At 40.6% G+C, this 21,749-nt stretch overlaps 3 protein-coding genes across 18 annotated transcripts in view; 2 read left to right on the forward strand and 1 right to left on the reverse strand.

Moving 5' to 3' along the window:
* The first annotated feature begins 1,107 nt into the window (after positions 1 to 1,107).
* Positions 1,108 to 8,915, forward strand: LOC119719617 (uncharacterized protein C5orf49-like). Its single transcript, XM_038189115.1, has 4 exons — positions 1,108 to 1,347; positions 1,685 to 1,822; positions 2,088 to 2,198; positions 7,333 to 8,915. Exons 1-4 carry the CDS (start codon positions 1,249 to 1,251, stop codon positions 7,489 to 7,491), a joined length of 507 nt encoding a protein of 168 aa, XP_038045043.1. The 5' UTR covers positions 1,108 to 1,248; the 3' UTR covers positions 7,492 to 8,915.
* Positions 8,634 to 13,964, reverse strand: LOC119719615 (bifunctional coenzyme A synthase-like). Of its 6 annotated transcripts, none has more exons than XM_038189108.1 (9): positions 13,587 to 13,639; positions 12,884 to 12,907; positions 11,697 to 12,356; positions 11,335 to 11,555; positions 10,933 to 11,064; positions 10,554 to 10,740; positions 9,997 to 10,244; positions 9,283 to 9,429; positions 8,634 to 9,162 (listed from the first exon to the last, which is right to left on the reverse strand). In XM_038189108.1, exons 3-9 carry the CDS (start codon positions 12,325 to 12,327, stop codon positions 9,088 to 9,090), a joined length of 1,641 nt encoding a protein of 546 aa, XP_038045036.1. In that variant the 5' UTR covers positions 12,328 to 12,356; positions 12,884 to 12,907; positions 13,587 to 13,639; the 3' UTR covers positions 8,634 to 9,087. The 6 variants fall into 6 exon arrangements, with proteins under 6 accessions (XP_038045036.1, XP_038045038.1, XP_038045039.1 ...); XM_038189110.1 differs by having other exon boundaries at positions 11,697 to 12,361; positions 12,884 to 12,900; positions 13,580 to 13,603; XM_038189111.1 differs by having other exon boundaries at positions 12,884 to 12,900; positions 13,580 to 13,599.
* LOC119719614 (serine/threonine-protein phosphatase 6 regulatory ankyrin repeat subunit A-like) overlaps positions 13,961 to 21,749 on the forward strand; it is a 31,988-nt gene continuing 24,199 nt past the window's right edge. For 3 of the 11 annotated variants that reach the window (XM_038189097.1, XM_038189098.1, XM_038189102.1), the window contains exons 1-7: positions 16,957 to 17,205; positions 18,558 to 18,641; positions 18,877 to 19,026; positions 19,316 to 19,516; positions 20,284 to 20,371; positions 20,684 to 20,826; positions 21,394 to 21,432. In XM_038189097.1, coding sequence (XP_038045025.1) covers positions 17,068 to 17,205; positions 18,558 to 18,641; positions 18,877 to 19,026; positions 19,316 to 19,516; positions 20,284 to 20,371; positions 20,684 to 20,826; positions 21,394 to 21,432 — 843 coding nt within the window. In that variant the 5' untranslated portion in view covers positions 16,957 to 17,067. Of the gene's footprint in view, positions 14,142 to 16,956; positions 17,206 to 18,557; positions 18,642 to 18,876; positions 19,027 to 19,315; positions 19,517 to 20,283; positions 20,372 to 20,683; positions 20,827 to 21,393; positions 21,433 to 21,749 lie in introns of those variants that run through there. The other 8 variants (XM_038189100.1, XM_038189107.1, XM_038189105.1 and 5 more) reach the window with 7 other exon arrangements.

Consider the following 21,749-nt stretch of genomic DNA (forward strand, 5'->3'; position numbering starts at 1 on the left):
ATTCCGTAAATTTGGACGCACATGTCAGACAGTATAATGAGCTTTTGTTGGTACTGTGAATGTGATAATGTGATCTAATGGAGAGAAAACAAATGTACCACTAGTTTGATGTATTCCAATACACTGACCCTCATAATGAACTTAGTCACCTGATGATTACGAAAGGGGGTGTATACATAAAATGTATTATTATCAATCAGTATTGTATACTTTAAATATGAGCATAGTAATTTTTTTCATTTTATATTTAATGAAAATTACAGTTTTTGTCACATTCCACATCTCTTATGAATAGACGGCCACTTTTTGTACTGTTTTGTAGTGATTTTTGTGAATTCGTTTCCCTCTTCACTCACTGCGCTTGATATTTAACTACACAATTTTAAAATAATCTTCACTTTTTTGTAATAACAGTGAATTGTTTAGTATTATTGTATACTTATATGCAAATAAATGCACAATTATGAGATAAGAATTTTCAGATGAGTGTTGTTACATGTATGTGTTTTATTTAAGGTTCGCGTCAGTTTTGGACATTCTTGTCAGGTTTTTTTTCTCTATATCGATAAGTACATGTACTTGGAATTTTGTTATAAAGCAGGTATTTTTAAAACGATTTTTGTATTCAATTATAACCCCAGCGATAGTCTGCATAACAAAAAGTGTCAAACCATTTTTATTTAGGCCAAAAAAAAATAGTTCTGCTTCCGGTTTCCCTACCTACCCTAGTTCTGTTATGGGAAACTGGGGGGAAAAAGACCAAAACCATCAATTTCTATACCCTTGCCTACACCCAGACACCTCCATATGATCGTACACACACAAAAAGTGACCCCAAAAATGCCGAATCTAAAGGCGTACCGCATGTTGACGTTACAAACTAACGTCGTTGATGACTCGACACTGAACATAAACTGCGCGTATGCACGGGCAAAATTTATTTGTTACGTCATGACACGCCATACATCCACCATTGTTCTTCCTTTTTCTAAACCGCGTGCGCGCTGTTCGGACGCCCAAGATGTCACTTTTGACCAATCAGACGAGCGCAAAATTATATCGCGCGCACAACACACAATGGCTGAAAGGGTTACCTTGCTTGGTGCATGCATTGTATGCAGAAACTTAGATACCGATGATGTTTTCAAACATTACAGCTTACTCAAGACAAACGGTGAATCTTATTCTTGCTTCATTGTCACATTACCGCTCTTAGTGAACTCGGAAATATCAAGAAAAATCTGCAAAATGGCTGCTTATCCAGGAGAAGGGAGTCAAATGTCAAATTATGGCTTAAAAGTACCAACACCAGAGGAGCTAAAACTGCTCTGGGAAGAAATAGTCGGGGTAAGCTCATGAACTTCAAGAAAGGGAGAACAAAATCATAATAAACATAATTATGATAATTTTCTCTTTTGAATTACATGTATTGTTCGATAGTTCCTCTATTTGAATAAGTTCAACTATTTTTGTGCATTTTATTTTAATAAATATAAAGTAATAAATATAAGGGACAATAATTTCGTGTTGCAATCTTTGGTTTGATTTTTATATGAGAATTAGTGTTCAGCGCACTATGTTTATTATACATGTATATACAATATGCTCTTTTAACATCTTTTAAATTAATCAAGCTCATTTAAGTCCATTTTAAAGGTTTTTTTTATTAAACTTTATTTGTAAGCGAGAACGTAGGATCCGTGCAAACCATCTAGCCACCAAAGGGGCGGGGTCGCGCGAGCATTGGCCGGGGGTCCAACATCAGCAACCCACTGAAGAACAGATGAAAACGAAGTACACTTACTTCAACAACAACAAAGAGGTCAGAAAAGAAAGTGCATTATGATTTTTTACTAGTTTCAGTTCAATAACTCAGTCTTAGAATACAAATTATTTTACATTTCAAAACATTAATTTCAATAACACGCTATTAAGAAAAAGGCTTGGGAATAATGAGAATAGCTGCTCTTTCGTGATTTAGTAGCCTATAGTTAATCGTCGGGTGATGATACCTCGTTTGAAGTGTTTTTCAAAACAGAAGAGTTGGCTATAAAAACAGGACATTTTATGATTTAACATTCTTGCAGTTTGGCCCCTACTCCACGTATGACCGGTTGTTCCACGTGAAGGAAGGCTACGAGAGCAAATTGCACAGAGATGATCGTGAGCATACTATCGGACTCAATGTTCACGAAGAGGTAAATAACTCAAGGTTTTCGAGGGATTATCGGAATCAAATCTCTGAAAGGAAGGAACGAAAAGTCGTCTCTCCCCCCCCCCCCCCACCTTTAAAAAAAAAACCCAGTCATTAGGCCAAAAAAAAAAGTCTCCGGTTTCTGGTATGCGCGCGCGTCGCCGTAGCCATGCGCGTCGGCAAAATGAAAAAGTTTTTTTTTCAATAAAAGATGATGTCTCAAAACCGCCAAACTCACTGGTTTGACTGGAATTCTGCTGCTGCACAATTTTAACGTGTTTTTAGACGGGGTTATGATCGAGAATAAGCTTTATGTGGCCTCTCTGGACTCCCATATATTTGCACTAAGTTTAGTCGGGCACCATTTGCAGTCATCAGCCGACATTTGAAGCCAAAAAAAAAAAAAAAACAGGTAAAAAAAAAAAAAAGCCGCGTCGCCGCACCACTTTTGGGGCAAGCTCCATACCAGAAACCGGAGACTTTTTTTTTGGCCTTAGGATGTGCAAGCGCGTCAGTGGCGTCACGTACTAAGTTCAATTTGCAGGGTGAAGGGAACTTTCTGGAGGGGCCGGGGGCACCCGATAAAATAATAGAATTTGTTTAACCCCACTCAGTTTTGCCTGTCACATACTTCTGAGCTGACCGAGGAGTTAAACGGGACGTTAATTAAAATTTCCTAATTGACCCACTTATCAAGGGCATGTAAAATTGCCATCTTTTTCGTCATTACATCTTTCTGATAGTAGGTAGAACTATGAAGGAGTATTTGTTCTTTTCTTTATTCCTCCATACTTTATGCTCCACGCTAGTGGTAGCTCTGCACGACTTTAGTCGGCCTCCGGAGGGGGGGGGGGGGCAATGGATACGGTACCGGTGTCAAATGAAAATCCGACTCCTATGAAAACCGGACTCCTTTTTCCCCATTATTAGTTAATCCTCGCACTTCCCAGGTCATTCTCACTGATCTCTAATGATCCTTAAAATAGCATATTATCGCATGCGTAATGAGTCCATATTTCATGGTCGGATATATTCACGCGACGACGTCTATCAGCGAGCACGAGACTTGTACAAGTTTATTATTATAAGGTGGTCTAGATACCGTACTACTTCAATGCAATGCTAATGTATATGGTTATGGGTATGCTGACTATACATCTAACAATAACACTTGACTTGAGGTTTTCTTCTAGATTTATCGGCGGTGTAAGGTGGAATAAAAAACGCTTGATTTGAGGAGGAAAAACGGCGTTGACATTTTGTGTTATATAGAACTGGTTATGACTGTGTGGAATGTGACGGCCTTTACAGTGGTGATCTTTATAACTCTTTCAGAGAAGTAGAAATTGTCACTTTTTCCTTTCATTTTGAACGTGCATGCAGATCGTATACGGCCTTGACGGCCGGGTGTAGACAATGATGTGATTGTCATTGATGATTGAGTGCTGTTGTCAATGTTATGACTGTTGACTACTTTTAGTGTTCAATCATGGAGTTTTAAATTTACAAGTACGAATAAGCCTACTTTCAAATGGTTGGAACTTGACATTTCTGTCAAGGCGCTTTGTTGTTGCAGAGCAGTATTCGTTATGACATCGAGCATGTCCAGGAATAAATTTTTGGTGAGGGCTTCCCTCCGGGCGAATAACTTCGCACGTACGCCACGCAAGCCAAACTGGTCTGAGGTTGAGTGCGAGTACCTGCTGCAGGAAATCCAGAAAAACCTGCCCATGATACGAAGCCGCAAGCCTGACGGTCAAGGGTCCCGAAAGTCGCCCAAGGCTGACATGTGGAACAGTATGTGCATGGGGCTTCACGTTAACCGACCTACTGTCATGAGGTCTGTGCGGGACCTCAAAGACAAGTGGAAGAAGCTACAGTTCATGGCCAAGCAGCACATCAGCAGGATCCGCTTCAACTCCACGCCGAACATGTTTAACCGCAGTCCCAATGGCCTCATCGTCATACCCAAACTGGTGTACAGGGTCCTGGAGGCGCGAGGGCAGGATCCAACAAAGTTGGGGTTTTGCACCACACCACATGCGTACGAACTGAGACAAGGCAGCACTGATGCAGGTGCGCTGAATTTGGAGGGCGATTCCTCATCGGTGGAGCAGGAGCCTGCAGGAGCCTCCTCACAAGCTGTGGAGCCAAAGACAGAGGGGGAAAACGTGAAAGAGGAAATCACCGATGTGGATGAGATGTACCAAGACGAAAGTCCGAATGAGCCAGATTTCACACTGCAGATCCAGAGTGCGGTTTCCCTTAATCCTGCTTACAACCAGACGGAGCACGATGCAATTCAACCAGTTAGCACTTCCACAACAAGCACCAACTCCATGACCACAATTCCTGTGTCAATGGAAAAGGCTGCACCTTCCAGTTCCAGTCAATCTGACATCAGGCCAACATCGTTTTCAATTTCCTCCAAGCTTTTGCAGAAAAGGGTGGCAAAAACCTCTACAACTAACTGCAGTTATCGGCAGCACAGTCGCGCAAACAGGCCTACTCAATCCTTCAGCGGACAGCGTGCACGTGCAATATTCAACAATCAGATGCAAGTGCACAATCACGGGCTGGAAACTTCACAGCAGCACTTCCACCAGGATGGCATGGAGGACCCCAGTGCAATGAGACTTGAACTTGATGATTCCCTTACTCCATTGGATGAGCTGCAAGACGGTATGTCGCTAGAAGCTCACGATCAGCCTCCGCCGCACAACTCTGGGCCTGAGTCTCAGAATCCTCCAGGTACCTACTACTCTGCTGTCAGAGCGTCATCCTCCACACCCGCCGGACCCCATCCCAGAAGGCTGTGCCGAGCAGGCCTGCTTGGACACGTCTGCGATGACCAGGTGGTTGAGCTCCAGCGAGAAGTCTTGAGGGAGGAGAGAGACAAGATCCGTCTGGAGAAGGAGATCCTGGAGATGCAGCGGGAGAAACTCAAACTGGAGATGATAGTTTTGCGGAAGAAAGTCAACGGCATGCAATGAGAAAGGAGAAAGAGTGTTTCTTTAGCACGCAGTGCCCGTACTAAGCCTGTATATTGTACAAAATGTATGCATGTCTCCTTAGCACTACTTATGTTGCTAGCTCATTTATACTTAAGTACTGTTAAATATGTAGAGAATATAGTACTTTTTGTATTATTATGGGCCAACTCCACAGAGCTATGTACATGTGTATAGGCCGGTTCGTAAACATGCGAATGCGAACACGAATTTGTGACGTCATGGTACATTTCCGCATTGCAAAGTTGTGAAGTTGAACACATTTCAATGCTGGCAAACTTTGCAGCGAATGTTTCATGATGTAAAATTGGCTCCACATTTGCATGTTCGTGAAGTCTGAACTAGCATTTATTAAGCTTAAAGGAAACATGCAATAGGATTTTTGTGACTGAAATAAATTTATAACAGCTTTCTTGCCATGTAAACCATGACTTTCCACCTCCTTTGTAATGCAGGAAGAAATTTCAATATGTTAGTTTTTATGCTAATGAAAATTTCCATATTCACAAGCCAAAACGTGATGTCATTCCAGGCAGAACAGTAATGTCTCTATAGCTTTGTGTACTAATATATATCACACTTTTCTTCATTTTCTTGGAATAAGTTCCACTTTTACTTGTTTATCATGTTAAACAGCTTGTTTGGACAATAGTAGTGGCCAGTATTTCTTCCAAACTTTTTTTTGTGGGTAATTTTGAAGGACTAATTTTACTGTTCCACTTTTGACAAGGAGTACCTTGTGTGACAAAAGTAAAATAGCGCCCTCTTACATGTATTTATGAAAAGATTCGCTAATAATTGAAAAATTACCACTTTCTCGTCACTTCCAATGTAAACAATTATTAAGATCTTGTATGTGTTGTTGCAAGTAATGTGCATGAAAACACAATTTCCACTGCATGTTTCCTTTAAGAAAATTGCAGAAAATATTTACCATGGAATAGGTATGCATAGAAGAACAGGTTTACCAGCCAAAGTACATGTTGCTTGTGACTGGTTCTATAGCTACTTTTCACTGAGCCTATGCCTTTGCTCAGCAACATTTCACATAGCATTTCTTCTGTAAAGTTAGGATGTGGTTTTATAATCAGTCTGTCTCAATAGATGTGTTGTGCCGCTAGCCTTTAAATGGAAGACATTTGTATGTGTGTTCGTGTTTTTAAATTTGGTTTTAAACTTGTACAGTACCAAAAAAAATGTCACAGAGGTGCTATTTTAGTATGAAATGGGCGCGTGAAAAGAGTGGTGAGTTTGTGGTGTGCTCTTTAGATACAGAATAAACAACAGCAAAAGACAATATAGAACAAGAATTACAGCAAAGGCAAAAGGTCCTGTACGTGTTGGCAACTTCTCCCGTTCTCCGTACTTGGAAACCTCATTGTAAACAAAAAATGAAGATGGGAGAAGAACATGGGAAATTCGAGCGATTAAATAGGCATTAAATGTAAATGTTTATGTGTTGGGTACTGTTGGGGGGAGAATGCAAAATTAAACAGGCAGTAACTCGAGGTTTATCTCAACGTTTTGCAAGGTTGAGCAGGGTTTTGTGAAGTAAACCCTAGGGTAAAACCTGGAGTTACTCCTTGTTTGATTTTGCATTCTTCGCTTACAGTAGTTTTACTTTTATGTGCGAAAATTATTTACTTTAACAATCTGCACACTCATTGAGTAAAGAAAGACTGCTGAAGGTGCTTACAATGTGCATGTCTGAAATACATTGTAAATCCTTACAAATGCGTTCTTCCGATCCTAATGGGCGCAAATAAATGGCCTTTTAAGAATAAAGCCATGCTGTGAGATGTTCTTGGTGAAACTTTTACACATATTTGATTTTATTGAAATTTTGTTCCAAAAACCCAACTCGTCTGTGCATCATTTTTTTTTCAGTTAACATCCACTTCATGTGAAACAGGGTTTTGAAAGTGTTTTTCTTTGTTTATAAAAATGAAATTTTTTTAAATAGAAAAATCATTGCCCCTATTCCATCTCCAAAATTGCAAATTACCCGGTATGTACAAATTCTCCTCACAGTTGAACTTGCAAAGGCTACAAAGTCCTGTAATTTTTTTGTGAAACTATTAGACTGGCTCATATTTTCTATAAGTCCTTTCATCCTTTTTATTTCAGGAGTCGCAGAAAGCAATCCCTGTTTTGACATCCTCGGCCTATGGCCACCGCTCGGCGCTAGAGGGACCATGTCGGGAACATGTCCGCATTGAGAGGGTCATGAAGGGATTCTACAGGACTAGGGGTACAAACCTTCCCGAATACGGCTCAGAAAATTAATTAAAAAAACACATTTGCACCTGTCGTAATTGGCCATCATTATAAAGCGCACTATGGGACTTCATTTTTGAGTAATAGATAAATTTGTAGTTGGTTGTTAGAAAAAGCTCGGGCATTTTAAAATTTTACATCAAGTTTGAAGTATACTCCATACAGTACAGGTACCTTTTGAAAAGTCATTGAAAAAAGCAAGTGTTGCGTAAAGTGAAAGAAGTTCAAACCTAAAGTGCAATGATTTGATAATAAAGTGCATTTGTGATTAATGTATTGTAATTTTATACATGTACTTGGATTTTATCAGCTCATGCAACACCAGGAGTGTTCTTGGTCATGTTAATGTGGAATGGTATTTTGTCAACCAGGCTTGTCAAAAAATACACAAGAACTGTACTCTGCACAGTAACATATTTATAGGGATAAAATAATAAAAACTACATAAAAAAGACTCGTTTCAAATTCTCAAGTAATTATGATCACATCTTGTTTCTAAATCATTTTTTATTTCCAATAAAAGCTTCAAGTTCATTTCTCCGATTTGACATTTGAAAATGTTTCTCGCCATAAAAAAACTTGATTGCACTTTGTACAAAGTCGTTATTTGTAGATTACAAAAATTACAAAAATTACAAACTATACAAATACATTTAAAAGCAAAGTAATAATCGTGTCTCAAATGTGTGCGATATTAATTGGTCTCAAAGCACTTTAGTTATTACCCCCGTTCATCAAGCCATGAGACCACTTTTCTGCAGCAGAGATCCACGCAATCTGGTCTCTACCCTCACAGGTACCCCTGGTACCCATTTGTACTCCAGGATGGAAAGAGGTAATTGGAGTAAAGTGTCTTGCCCAAGAACAAAAGCATGTTCCCTGTCGGGGTTTGAACCCATGTACCATGAAACGTGGGTCAAACACCATAACCACTGGACGGCAACAGGTTTTCTTATTGGAAATGTGAAGAATTACAAGTCTTTTTAATAAAATTATAATGTGGGGGTACATATGTGCATGAAGTAAACGTCTATTGGTGAATCAAGGTAAAGATCACGATAAATGTGCAAGAGAAATATTGTTTTTCATTTAGTTTTGTTTATTTATCCAATTAGTACATGAACCAACTTGCGTATTAATATTTATTACTGTGTTGAAGTATATGTGTTTATTTTCTGTCGTACTTTGTTCAACTACTTCAAATTAAATCATCAATCCTGAAATTTGAGAAGAACTGAAATTTAAAAGGGAAAAATGTCTACAGTTATTGGGTCCCCTATGTTATTATTAGAAGCTTAATGATGTGAATACTGGCCCATATCATTTTGAATACATCAGCAGCATATAAACTGCTGAAAAAATAATTGGCATTACTCCATTCCATGCTTGCTTATATTTATCAATAAAAACATTCCATAAGGGCTCAAATTGTAGTCACACACTTTCAATTTTTTTTTTCCATCCTATTTCCCCCTGCTTGAGGAATAAACCACATCTAGGCTGGTTTATCGCATAAGCATTTCAGCCACAGTTCATGTCCATGGTGCATTGTGTAATACCACTGATGGCATACAAGCTACATCAAGCTCCTGGTGCCTTCGGCCGTCATAGTTTAGGCTGCTGTGGTTTGGCTTCGGAAGTTGGTAATCTCTCCATAAGCCCAGCCCAAGCCTTCTCCGCCTAAGATACAATAAAATGGAGAAAGAATGGACGAATGTGTTAGCATGTTTGTAGAATGAGTCTTGGTGAAAAAATAACGAGGTGATGGCCAAAAAAGAAGAGGCTAAACCCGACCTGTACCTGTTTCTGAGTGACCTCTGGCTCCCAGAAGGTGCAGAAGACGACATTGGAATGATCCACACGTTCCTGGTTACTGAGCTGGGATTCTATGCGCTGTCGTGCCTTCTCCTCTGCTAGACGATCCCTGTCTAGAATACGCTTCAAGGCCTGATAGAAAAAAAGTAATAAATCATCTGCATCATGGCAGAATTCCCATCTGTCCTCAATTGCCAAATACGCCGTAGAAGTGTGACGTCATGCGAGGTCATCTCCAATATGATCAGTCCAAACAATGTCTCATCCGCCATTTTTACCATAGGATTTGCACAGGTGATTTTGGTGTACATTTTCTAGTTGAAATTTTTCAGACATCCAGAATAAATAAGACTGGAAGATGGGACGATGCTTCATAGCTAAGCTGACTGTATTCATCGATCAGCTTCAATCACCCAATGGCAGGTGTGACTCCCCTCATCCTTATGAATAATGCATGACCACATCTCATGGCATTTGCCATCCCATCCAGCTTCAATCGCCCAATGGGAGGCGTGACTCATTTCATCCTTATGAATAATGCATGACCACACCTCATGGCATTTGCCATCCCATCCAGCTTCAATCGCCCAATGGGAGGCGTGACTCACCTCATCCTTATGAATAATGCATGACCACACCTCATGGCAGAACCCGTCCCACCCAGCTTCAATCAGCCAATGGGAGGGAGGCGTGACTCACCTCATCCTTATGAATAATGCATGACCACACCTCATGGCAGAACCCGTCCCACCCAGCTTCAATCAGCACGGCTGCATCCAGCACACACACCAGGCATCCTCCATCACCCAGGACCCTCATCTCCTCCCGAGCCATGCTGGCAATCTCCGGCCAGACGATCTGGTTCAGCCGGTCCAGACGGGATCGGTCTTGGAAGACTTTAGCGCCGAGGGCTCGCCTGTTGATGCTACCATCAGCCCCAACAACATCTGAGGAAAATACGTTTTACACCTTTTACAGTTGATGATTTCAAAATAATTAAATCCACTTACTAAATTCTGTTGGAAATGTCGAGTTAAACCAACTGAACCACATAACTCACAAAGAGCTATCATTCACATAATGTTACTGCAAACTGATCATTCATTCAAACTTCATTGATCATGTCCACCATGCAAACCTTCAAATCTCATTTTCAACCCAACAACGAAAAGAATACGTTTTCCGCTCTGTGAATTTTGTCCGCTTAGCTTTACTAGGCTTGCTTAATTGCCTTGTTGCGAGCTACCAGCACCCACCTTGTCCAAACTCAGCCACCACTCTCCTGAATCCCTGCGTGCCTGGTAGGTAAGCCTTGTGCCCCAGCTTATCACAGTCAATCACTGCAGCACCGAGCCCCTCCAGCCGTCTACATACTGAAGACTTCCCGCTGGCTATGCCGCCGGTCAGACCAATCACGTATGGGGTGCCAGGTAGATCTTTATTCTAAGGGGAAATTTTATAACAATTGACAACCATTTCAACCATTGTCGAAGTTTTGTGTTAAAACTTGATTTGAGTCCGCATGCCACTATGCCCTGCATACTACACACGTGGGCACCGTGCATAAATACCAAATTTCATTGTTGCAAAACCCAATGAAAATTAGCACTCTGAATGCAACGCTGCATTACTCACCGTGGGTTGCTTGAGCAGTGTTCCTAGGAGTCGAATCCTTTGTGTTGAGGAACTTATCTTAGCTTCTTCATGTGCAGCATGATTGATGTCCTCTACTAGAGATATCTCATGCATGTCTAGTACACACAGACCCTGAATGCAAGATTAAAAAAAAAGAAATTTTCAAAGCCTGATAATAATACTCTCAAATCTTGAAACACGCATATAAACATATCCAAAAGTCAGGTTACTTTTTGGATAGCTGTAAATGATTTGCTCTACCTATAACTCGAATTCTTCCCAAACTAACAGACAGTGATTCATTCAGTTAGATGTGCAAAGAAGACTAGATAGGCCCTATGGAACCAGCAATGAAACAAATAGTATTGTTCCACCTAACTAAGCATACAAGTTGGCGCATACCTTTTGCTGTCTGACCCTATTGACAGCATCTCCACCTTTCTTGGTCTCCTCACTGACCACAATGCACCTCATGTCTGGATCCACCACGCTGGGGCCGTAAGGATCCGTGATGGGCACGATGGAGTCTGATTGTAAGATGCGTGGTTTGATATCCTGGATGAAGTCACGGACAGACGCGATGCGCGCATCCATTGGCTGGATCAACTCTGGTAGTGTTTTCCCTGCAATCAGATGAGGGGGATATATTCAAGTGTTGTATTAATATAAAATACTGAACATTATACATTTATGACCTACTCTCGGCCAATGAAGAGAAAGAATTTAATAAGGGTTGTTTTAAACTTGATTTGATGCGTTCTTACGTTGCAGCATGGATATGTCTGTCACACCAACTGTAATCTTCTCTTCTGCTCTGATAGCCGACTCGCTCAGCAGGATTTTATGTCCAGCGTGGATGCGATCGAATGTTCCTCCAAGAACAACGCTTCCGTAACTCTTAACCGGCAAACAGTCTACTTCGCTAGCATCAGTATCCACTGGTGCAGAACTGTTAACATCTAACCAGACAGACTCTGGTATGATTTCCACAACAGGATTTGTTGGGAATACAAACCATGACTTCAGTAACGCTTGGAGTTTGTTTGGAGCGGAGCAGTCAGTCAGTACCAGACCCACTTCTCCTTTGAGAAGTCTAGTGGGAGGCAAGGTGCCAGACCGGTTACTTATATTGTTTACGAGTACTCTGACATCTTGCCCTTGTAGCTGCGCCGACTTGGCGTAGATTGCAGTGATGGTTGCGCAGACATCTTGCGTAACGGGAATCGGTCTCTGTTTGTACGGTTCCAGTTCGTGGTCAAGGCCGGGATGCAGCTGTACGTAGACTGTTTCCAATATGCAGCTGGCCGCATGGCATAGTATGGGACTGATTCGTTTGACGAGTTGGTTTATCGGTGAGGTTAAGATGAGAAGCCCTGTTTTGCAGCTGGGGAGCATTTTGGTTCACTGGAAAGCACAGCTCAAACCTGTACTGAACAACAATGGAAAGAAAAAGAATCAATTGCTCAATAATGTCAATAATATGTTACAGTTATTTCAGCACCAGAATTTTGGATATAAAACTATCCCAAGATCATTGTCACACGTTTTCAAAACAATAGAACTCAGTGACGAACGCATAACCATAGGAACATAGCCAGTGTGCTCACCATAGGGGAGCAAGTGGGGGATAGATGTAGCGGCATCTGGGCAAGGGGGGGGGGGGGGGGGGGAGAGACTGTGAGGACTAGGGGAGGTGTGCACCCCCCCCCCCCCCCCCCCCCCCCCCGCCCACATTTGAATATTTTATTTGGATATTTTAAGCAACGCGCACTGCCTTTTTCAAACGAAAAATAAACACTGGGGAAAATGAAGCAAACTTCGAGGTGACTCTCCAGATTCATGTCTTTTCAACTTTTTTGCAATGACCACTTGATGACTGACCTTTATTGAGATGATAAATAAAGAAAAAAGTGGCGTCAGTTGCAACATTCTTTCCAATCACAATACTTACCATTCATTCAAAATGAGCAAGAAACTACGAAAGCCCATTAGCGCCACTGCAAGTATATATGTTACAGATTATGTAATTCGTTATTACGGATTATTAATTCGTTATTACGGATTATTAATTCGTTATTACGGATTATTTAATTCGTTATTACGGATTATTAATTCGTTATTACGGATTATTAATTCGTTATTACGGATTATTAATTTGTTATTACGGATTACTAATTCGTTATTACGGATTATTAATTCGTTATTACGGATTATTTAATTCGTTATTACGGATTATTAATTCGTTATTACGGATTAATAATTCCTTATTACGAATTAAGTCTGATGTTCTCACACGTGGAGAGCACGTGACCAGGGGCCTATGTATATCGCTGCTATGCGGCGCTATATCTTTGCATACAACGTTTGCACTCCTGTGCCATACTTGCCGAGTAATGACTCAGAACGTATGAGTAATTCGTAATAACGAATTATAATCCGTAATAACGAATTAATAATCCGTAATGACGAATTAAATAATCCGTTATAACGAATTAGTAATCCGTAATAACGAATTAAATAATCCGTAATAACGAAATAATAATCCGTAATAACGAATTAATAATCCGTAATAACGAATTAATAATCCGTAATAACGAATTAAATAATCCGCAACATATATACTTGCAGTGGCGCTAATGGGCTTTCGTAAGAAACTGTGGTCCTAATCCTATCATCATAACATTACAACACCCAACATACATGACATACCAGGAAGTTGTTGCATCCAGCTCCAGCCAGCTGTACTATAGCTGTTTGGTCTTTGGATCGATCCAGCTGTTTTAGCTACAATTACAAATGTATACATTTACAGGCGCGCGTACGCGGGGAACCGGAAGTCTTTTTATTCTATATCTATGGAAATAACGCGCCAACTTGTAATATCGGCACAGCGCATGCGGCGAGTACCAGCCGTGGGGTCATCGAACTTACCCAACAAGTCAGTCAGTTGCTTCAATAACCAATGGAAATTAATGTAAGATAGTGCGGCAGGCGTCCAACCTCTGTCTGTCATCCAATTAAATGACGCGTTTGATAGAATTCAGCAGCACGCACAACATGTACAAATGGATGTGAATGTGCTGAACTTCTGGTGCGGTGTCAAATTTTAGGAAAACTGACAATTTTTTTCATCAAATCTCGAATTGTCTTTCATGTCACAGGGTGTCTTTTCTCTATCCGATATGGTGATTCAGCAGCTTGACCACGAGGTGAGACAATTTGTTTTTAAACATACTCGTCTTAGTTGACGTTCGATCGGCGAAAAATGTGAACTGGCGAATTTTGATCGACTCGCCCCATTGACGTTAAGTTAATACTGCCCGTACAAACTCGCCCCAACCATTCTGTTCCTTGCGTTTTTTTCCGAATCCGAGATTACAAAATACAAAACTTTTAATTTCCATTCCGAAAAAAGTGGGAAGATGTGATTGGCATAACTTTTAGTTTTAGCCTAGGCCTACTTTTGTTTTAGGCTTTTTTCCCTCCCGTTGCTCTTTTGCCAGAATTGGTTTCTTGCAACGTACACCTACACAGATACAGAGATTATTTTTCTTCAGCATGTTTGTTAGGAAATTGGGTGGGAAATGGCTTTGTTTTGATGGACGTTTTTGTACTTAGTTGGTCTGTTGGTGTTCTGTAGAAGCAAACAAGTTCTAGGACTAGGAAAGTAGGAGTAAGATGCGGGCACATTTTGCAATGACCGCATGATGACTTGGAAGCACCAAAGTTTTCCATTGACGATGAGTACACAGCAACGCTTGTAAACTTGCCCCGCAAGCAAGATGGCACATATTACCGTGAAACACCTTATTTTTTTCGTCGTGATCATGTCGATGCTTTTTTCACAAACCTCAGTAGGGCTCGTGCAATGACGGCCATTTCTGTAGGAGAAGTGCAACTGAGTATTTTACGCAATCGAGCACGCATTGCGCAGTGGTGAAAATGTTACAAACACGCCCGCTTGTTGATCGAAATGTGTTCGAAATACGACGCAGCTGATGTGCGTTATGAAAGTTGACGCTCAAAATACCGATGCACATGGATGGTCTGTAGGAAATGACGTCATTTGAACGAGACCTATATCTTGAATAAAGGTCATCCTGAGGTAATCGCATTTGGAGTTATTCCTGTTTTTAAAACACATTTTTGACTAACAGATTTGGGAAATTTTGGCATTGTCAAGTAAAGTATGCTTTGTTCTTTGCTATTTCAAAGTTGTTCATGTTGTTTGTTAAAACAAGTCTCTCTTTTAAATAATTAAACAGTACTTCATAAAGATATTTTACACTTCATGAAAACAGCAATACACAGATGCCTTTTATTTTCCCCATTACTTTGTACACACTCTTTTTGTCACTTGGTGAAAACATAAAATGGGTGAGAAATTGTTACATTTACGTCAGCGCGCGTCCACTCCCATCCTAACGCATGTAGAGAAATGCACAATCCCTCTGTCACTTCTAACGAGGTGACTGTTTGTCACTTCTTGAAAACAGAAAAACACTGAGTTCAGGCTTTTTGTCAAAAAATGTTTGTTTACGATAATTACAAAAGTAAACAATATTTCGCTTTGAAACTTGGTCGAATGCAATTAGATGGCCAGCAAAAGTCAATATCGAAAAAAATATCAATTTTTCAAGTTTTTCGTCACGTCCTGATAACACCGACGTTCTGGGTGTAGTCAAGGGTAAAAGGAAGTAATTGATGGTTTTATGCATTTTTCTCCTCAATTCCCCCCCCCCCCCAAAAAAAAATTTGGGTAGGGGCTGTCAAAATAGGGTAGGTACTTAGGGTAACCAGAAGCAGAACTATTATTTTTTTTGGCCTTGGATGAAGAAATCGCTGTTTTTACAAAATGTCCCCCCGACCATCCTCTAAAAAATGATAATTGAGAATATGCCAGAGAAAGGGTTAGGGTTAGGGTTACATGTATTGTAGGTGTTTTTGCTTGATACTGGGTCATTTTATTGGAAACCGAGTTAGCCTCCTGTATGGGCTTCCTATATACCAGACTTCGTATCATTGCATTTTCTCATTTTAGGATGCTATTTTTGTATTATTTGTTACCAGTTTTAGCTTCTTACTTCTTAGATAGTGGTCAGTGAGATATTCCAAGTTAAGTGCGGTTGAAAGAACTTTCAAATGTTGTGTAATGGACACCCTTTGGCAAAAATGTAAGATAATAAAATGCAGACCAAAATGCAAACCAGTTTTAGATCCGATTTTGTCCTGAAAATACATAGAACCCCCTCTTAGTGGAAAGTGGCTTTGCCCCAGCATCATGTACATGTACCGGTACAAACAGTAAAGGGTATTCCATTTTGTTGGTAGGTTAACTTTCTTAGTTGAGGTGCATGCATGTATGGTAGTGACAAACCTTTTACCCATGGTACTACACAGTAGTTTGGCCCTGGATACACAAATGAATGTAATCCGCAGGATATTTTTGGCCGTCAGTTATTAACAATGTCCTGTCTGGAAGATTGAAGAACTTGACTCACGCGGGTGGAGACTCAGCATGGACAGTGTGGGCCACGCTTCCCTGCTGGGATATTCATATTTTGCACTGCAGCCATGGCAGCTGTCCAAGATGTGGACTTGTCTCGTGAGTTAACTACTTTGGATGTTTCCCTCCAGCTAGGGTCCTGCTAGCATTCCAAGCGTCGCGGGAGATCAAACTTTCAAGTCCATTTGTCACAGAAAGTTTTGGTTGACACTGTGCTGTTGTTTCTGGGGAGAGTGGCTGGTCTTCAGTACCCTGTATTCTAGCCTGCAGACTTGGTGGCTGTTGAATGTTACCGCACTACCACCAGGAACATTCCTAGATGATAGTACAGACAATGCATCGCTAATTTTGAACTTGTGATGAACTTGGCTATCTACCAGGGATATTTGAGCTTATCTTGTTACATGTATCATGTCAATTTCAGCTTCAGCCTGAAACAAGACCTCTGTTCAAAATATAATACGTATTGTGCATTCATTGGGTTCCGTGGAGGCTATGGGATTGTAACACATAGTGCGATCTGATTCCCTGAATCTGCCAGTTTGTACATTCAAGTGTTTCCAAGTTGCAAGTTTGGATCGAGAGCGTCATCATCAACTTCTTATACATTTGTGAATTCTCAAATCATCATGACGACTACAGTGGAGCTGGCTAGTTTGACCATAGAGAAAGGTTTGACACTGGACAGACCGACTATCTCTATTGCCGATCCCACTGTGGTGTTTTCCGATCTTCTGTTCAACGCTGATCTAGCGCGAGGACGTTGCGTAAGTTCCGGGGTCAGCTACCGGTACAAGAATGCATGCCACAGTTTTTCTAGAATCTGATTGTGATACGTGTACGGTATTTTTAATTAAAAACTATTCTGTCCTAGCAGAACAACTGATCATTCTAATGTATTACTTCAGGAAAACTACAAAGGCAGTGGATTTTGGAGGGTTAGAATAAAATTAAGTAAAAACTTAATACAACTTGGTTTGGTTGTAAACACTGAAAGTACATATCCATAACCTCAAGTGATATATACAGTGTATACATGTACGTGTTCATCTTTTCAAACCGTGGACGAAAAACACCGGAGAACAAAAGAGAACACTATCGTCCACGATTCCCAGCATAAGTCTGCGATTGGGGTCGTGTACAAAACCTATGGGAGTCTTCCTAAAAAGTTAGTATACAAACAAAAGAGGGACAATAGGACGTCCACGATCGACGGTGAACACACGTTTGCGTGCGTGTATGGACATGTGTAAGTATTCTGCATGTACATGTGTATAGCAAGGAAAGTACATGTACATGTACATTGTATACATGTACATGTAGGGAGGAACATTCAGTTGTACAGCACATTACATGTGTATACATGTATATTTGTTGTGGAAGCATCTAGCTAGATGCATCTGAGTCACCCTTCCTGTCAGAATGTCTGGAGGAAGCTGTGGGATTTGCTTCCATCTCCTGAAGGGAACCGTGAAACAAAACTGAGAACCATGGAAAAACAAACTGGGGACCGTGGAAAAAGAACTTGGGAACCATGGGAAAAGACATAAGGGACCATGGAAAAAGAAAAAGGGAACCATCAGAAAGAGAAGTAAGAGATCATGGAAAAAGAAATACAGGGTCTATAGGTCCTAGTATTTTTCTGCTTCTTTAAAGATGTACTGTCCTGTGAAATTTGAACTTGTATTTTTTTTTATTGTAATAAAAAAATTTTTTTTTAATCTTTCTACATGCATTTTGCACACCAGCAACCCTCTGAAAAAAAAGAAACTTTTGGGAAAGATTTGTTTGGTGCAAACAAACAGATCCGCCTTGCAAATGGAAAATCATTGTAAAGCATGCTTTTGAGGGTCCAAACTCTAGATACACTAACTTACACGTTTTTGATGAATTCTGCCGAGAAAACTACATGTACATGTATGCTGAGTCCATGACAACTGTTGCTGGAACACTTTAATAGGGACGATCCCAACTACAGCTTGGACCAGTGATATCGGTTGGTGCAAAACAGGACCATTTTCAAACCAGTTCTTTTTAGAACCCAACATTTCTTCAAAAGTGGTATAACATAAAAGTGTAAATCCTTCCTTTTTTGTTTTGTGTTTTTGTTTCTGTTCAGCCACCACTGGTTCAGGCTGTGTTCTATGGTGATGCTGACGAGGTTAGAGGCCTTGTGTATATGAATGAAGATGTCAACAGCACGGTAAGTCCCAAGAAAATAACAAACCATGCACTTTGATCAGGAGAAAGAAGTATTTATTAAAACACTGTGTATTCAAGGAAATGATAGTAATTCTTCTTTTCTTGAAAATGACAGCAAACCAGGCACAATAACTTCATAGAATGCTTGATCCTATTTACATACAAAAGAGTAGGGTAATTCATAATATTTTGGCAGTTTCGTGTTTGAATGTTTGTAAATTGTTTCCTTTTGCTAGGACATGGAGCGGCGTACGCCCATTCATGCCGCAGCCTTCCGTGGTGAAGCAGAGATCGTGGATTTTCTCGCCCAGAGTGGTGCCCGAGTCAACACCAAGGATAGCAGATGGCTGACACCGTTACATAGAGCTGTGGCCTCCAAAAGCCTGGTTAGTTCATTGCTGCGGCTTTCAGTTTCATGTATTTGACATTTAAGGAAGAGCAGATCATTTGCAGCTATCCAACACGCGATCCACGGATCACCTTGTATTATTTCTTTATAGTGACTTGTTTCACTTTCAAGCAGTCAACAGCTGTTTTTATGTCTTTAAGTGGTGTGTTCATGTACATGTTCTTGTTTCTCGTTTCTTGCCTGAAAAAATATAAATGAATTTTAATAAATAGATTACTCAAAATACACTTGCCATCCCCCATCTAACTAAGTTTCATTTATCACAGAGCACAGTCAAGATGCTTTTGAAGCACAGCGCCGACGTCAACGCACGAGACAAGAACTGGCAGACACCGCTGCACGTAGCCGCAGCCAATAATGCCATTGAGATCGCAGACACGCTCATGATGCATCTTAGCACTGTCAATGTGACCGACAGGGCTGGACGGACGAGCTTGCACCACGCAGCATTCAATGGGCATGTCAATGTGAGTATGGCTAGTGGTATGTTAAGCCAAGTTGGCATTGGACTTGATCTGTAAAAGTTATCGCTAGTGATTGTTAACATACCATAGAGTACCGAAGTGCGCTGCGTATTCTGTTTTACGCGCACAGCTTAAGTGTGTGAAGACATCAGCGCGTGAACCAGAACAGTGACAGCTGACGTCACACTTTGGTACTCTATTGTGGTTATTTTAACATGTGTCTGCACTTGGATTAATTTTAGCCCTTGGAAGGTCATTCTTTACGTAAACCCAATGACATGAATGATGTAATTCTCTCGCACCCCTGTAAATGTACAATCAGTAGTCGACACTTGACAAGTTGGAAAGTTTACCATCTGTCCGCAGCGCGCTTAATTTGGTTAACTTGATAAGTCTCTGTAAGCTTTACCTCATAAAAAATAAAATGCAAACACGGCTTTATAAAATTTTCTTTCAACCATCCTGCATGTTCAGTAGAAAGATGGGGTCGAATGCAGTGCAGAAGCAAACACCAACTTGTGAAATTACAAGAAGTATTCGTGCTTCAGTTTCACAAATATTGACCTCATTTCAAATTTGGCCGTGAGATTTTCATTGCATCAAATAGATTTGACAATCACATTCATGTTGGGTGTGAGCCTAAAATATGTCTGTGGTCATGGATTCAGAATTACTTTGTGTGAGGTGGAACATGTATACATACACATAAAGTTTCCTTCTGTTTTGTTTTCATTCATTGATTTATTTATTGTTTATTTTCACTCATACAGATGGTGAAACTCCTAGCATCCAAAGGAGGAACCATTAACGCGCAGGACAAGAAGGAACGGCGCCCTCTACACTACGCTTCTTACATGGGTAACGAAATACTGTCCTTAACCCTAACCGCCCGGAATCCTTCAAAATCCTCTTTTCAATTCACTCGGATTGATTATTACGTTTTGGAAGTAAACTCCTCATACACAGCAAGGATGTGAAGGAAAGCCTTACTGTTGTGCACACAGCACGTTGTTGTTTCGCTTACTTTTTTTGTAAAATTTATCCATGAAAGTCTGAAAATAGAACCTGCAAAGTTTTCCTGTTTTTGCAAAGCAATATTTTCCATGCAAGGCAAATGTCTATGCATACAAGCTCCATTGAATACTATTCTCATTTTTGATTCGCTCACAGGGCACGTAGATGTGGTCAAGGCCCTCCTGGAGAATGACGCTGATATCGGCTGCAGGGATCGGACCCACTTCACCCCTATCCATGCGGCCTCTGCCAGCGGGCAAGTCAGCGTAGTTAGAGTTCTGCTGGACTTTGGAGCAAAGGTTGGTACTAACTCAAGCTTATGACATAAACGCATGAATTGTTTGAAATTGTTTCTTTGGTATTTCATATAAGGCAAAAAAGAAAAAAATTCAGTCTCTGGCCAGACCAAAGTTCCGGAATTGACGCAGCCACGCGGCTTTTTTTTTTTTTTTTTTTTTTTTGCTTTTTTTTTTTTCTTCAAGCTTGGATTGTACAGACAAGGTGGGGTACTACTTTGCTTTTTTGGTGTCCTCATGTACATTGGTGTCCTCCATAATTTGCCTTGGTGCTTTCGATCATTTGCCTTGGTGCAATTTCCCATTCCTTGATGCTCTTTGGTAAAAAGTAAAAAAATTGAGGAGGAGCGGAAATAGAGGGCGCTGTTGGAGCTACCGCGGAACATTTTGGGAAAAAAAAGATCGACGCGCATGATTAAAATCGAGGCGCGCGCTGACCAGAGGCCGACTTTTTTTTTTTTTGGCCTAACATTGTAGTCAACACCTGACCATGTTACCTTGATTTGAAAAAGTTCCTAATGATCAGATTGAAGTCAACAGATGTGTTGCAATTTTTATTTAACTCTGTAGACAATGACACGATCTCCAATGAGCAACAAAAAACAGAGTGTAAGTATTAAGGAAAACACAAGATATGCATCACAAAAAATGGGAGCACTCAATTTTTCTTGTCATTTTAATCATCACAATTTCAGAAAATCAAAAGTCATTAACTCCAACATTCCTCAAGCCTCCAAAGTCCTCCGGGTGGTTTTGGAGTATTTTGGAGGATTGAGGCTGAATGCAACATACAAATTTGGAGGATAGTGGAGGATCGAGGGCCCATGGACATTCAGTGTCGGTTGATTTTGGAGGATTCAGGCTGAATGCATTTTGAGAGGCAGGGCTGTTGAAGGATTTTGAAGGATTAGGGCAGTGGGTATCCT

This window comes from Patiria miniata, unplaced genomic scaffold, assembly GCF_015706575.1.
Source record: "Patiria miniata isolate m_02_andy unplaced genomic scaffold, ASM1570657v1 HiC_scaffold_8, whole genome shotgun sequence".
Taxonomy (NCBI): domain Eukaryota; kingdom Metazoa; phylum Echinodermata; class Asteroidea; order Valvatida; family Asterinidae; genus Patiria; species Patiria miniata.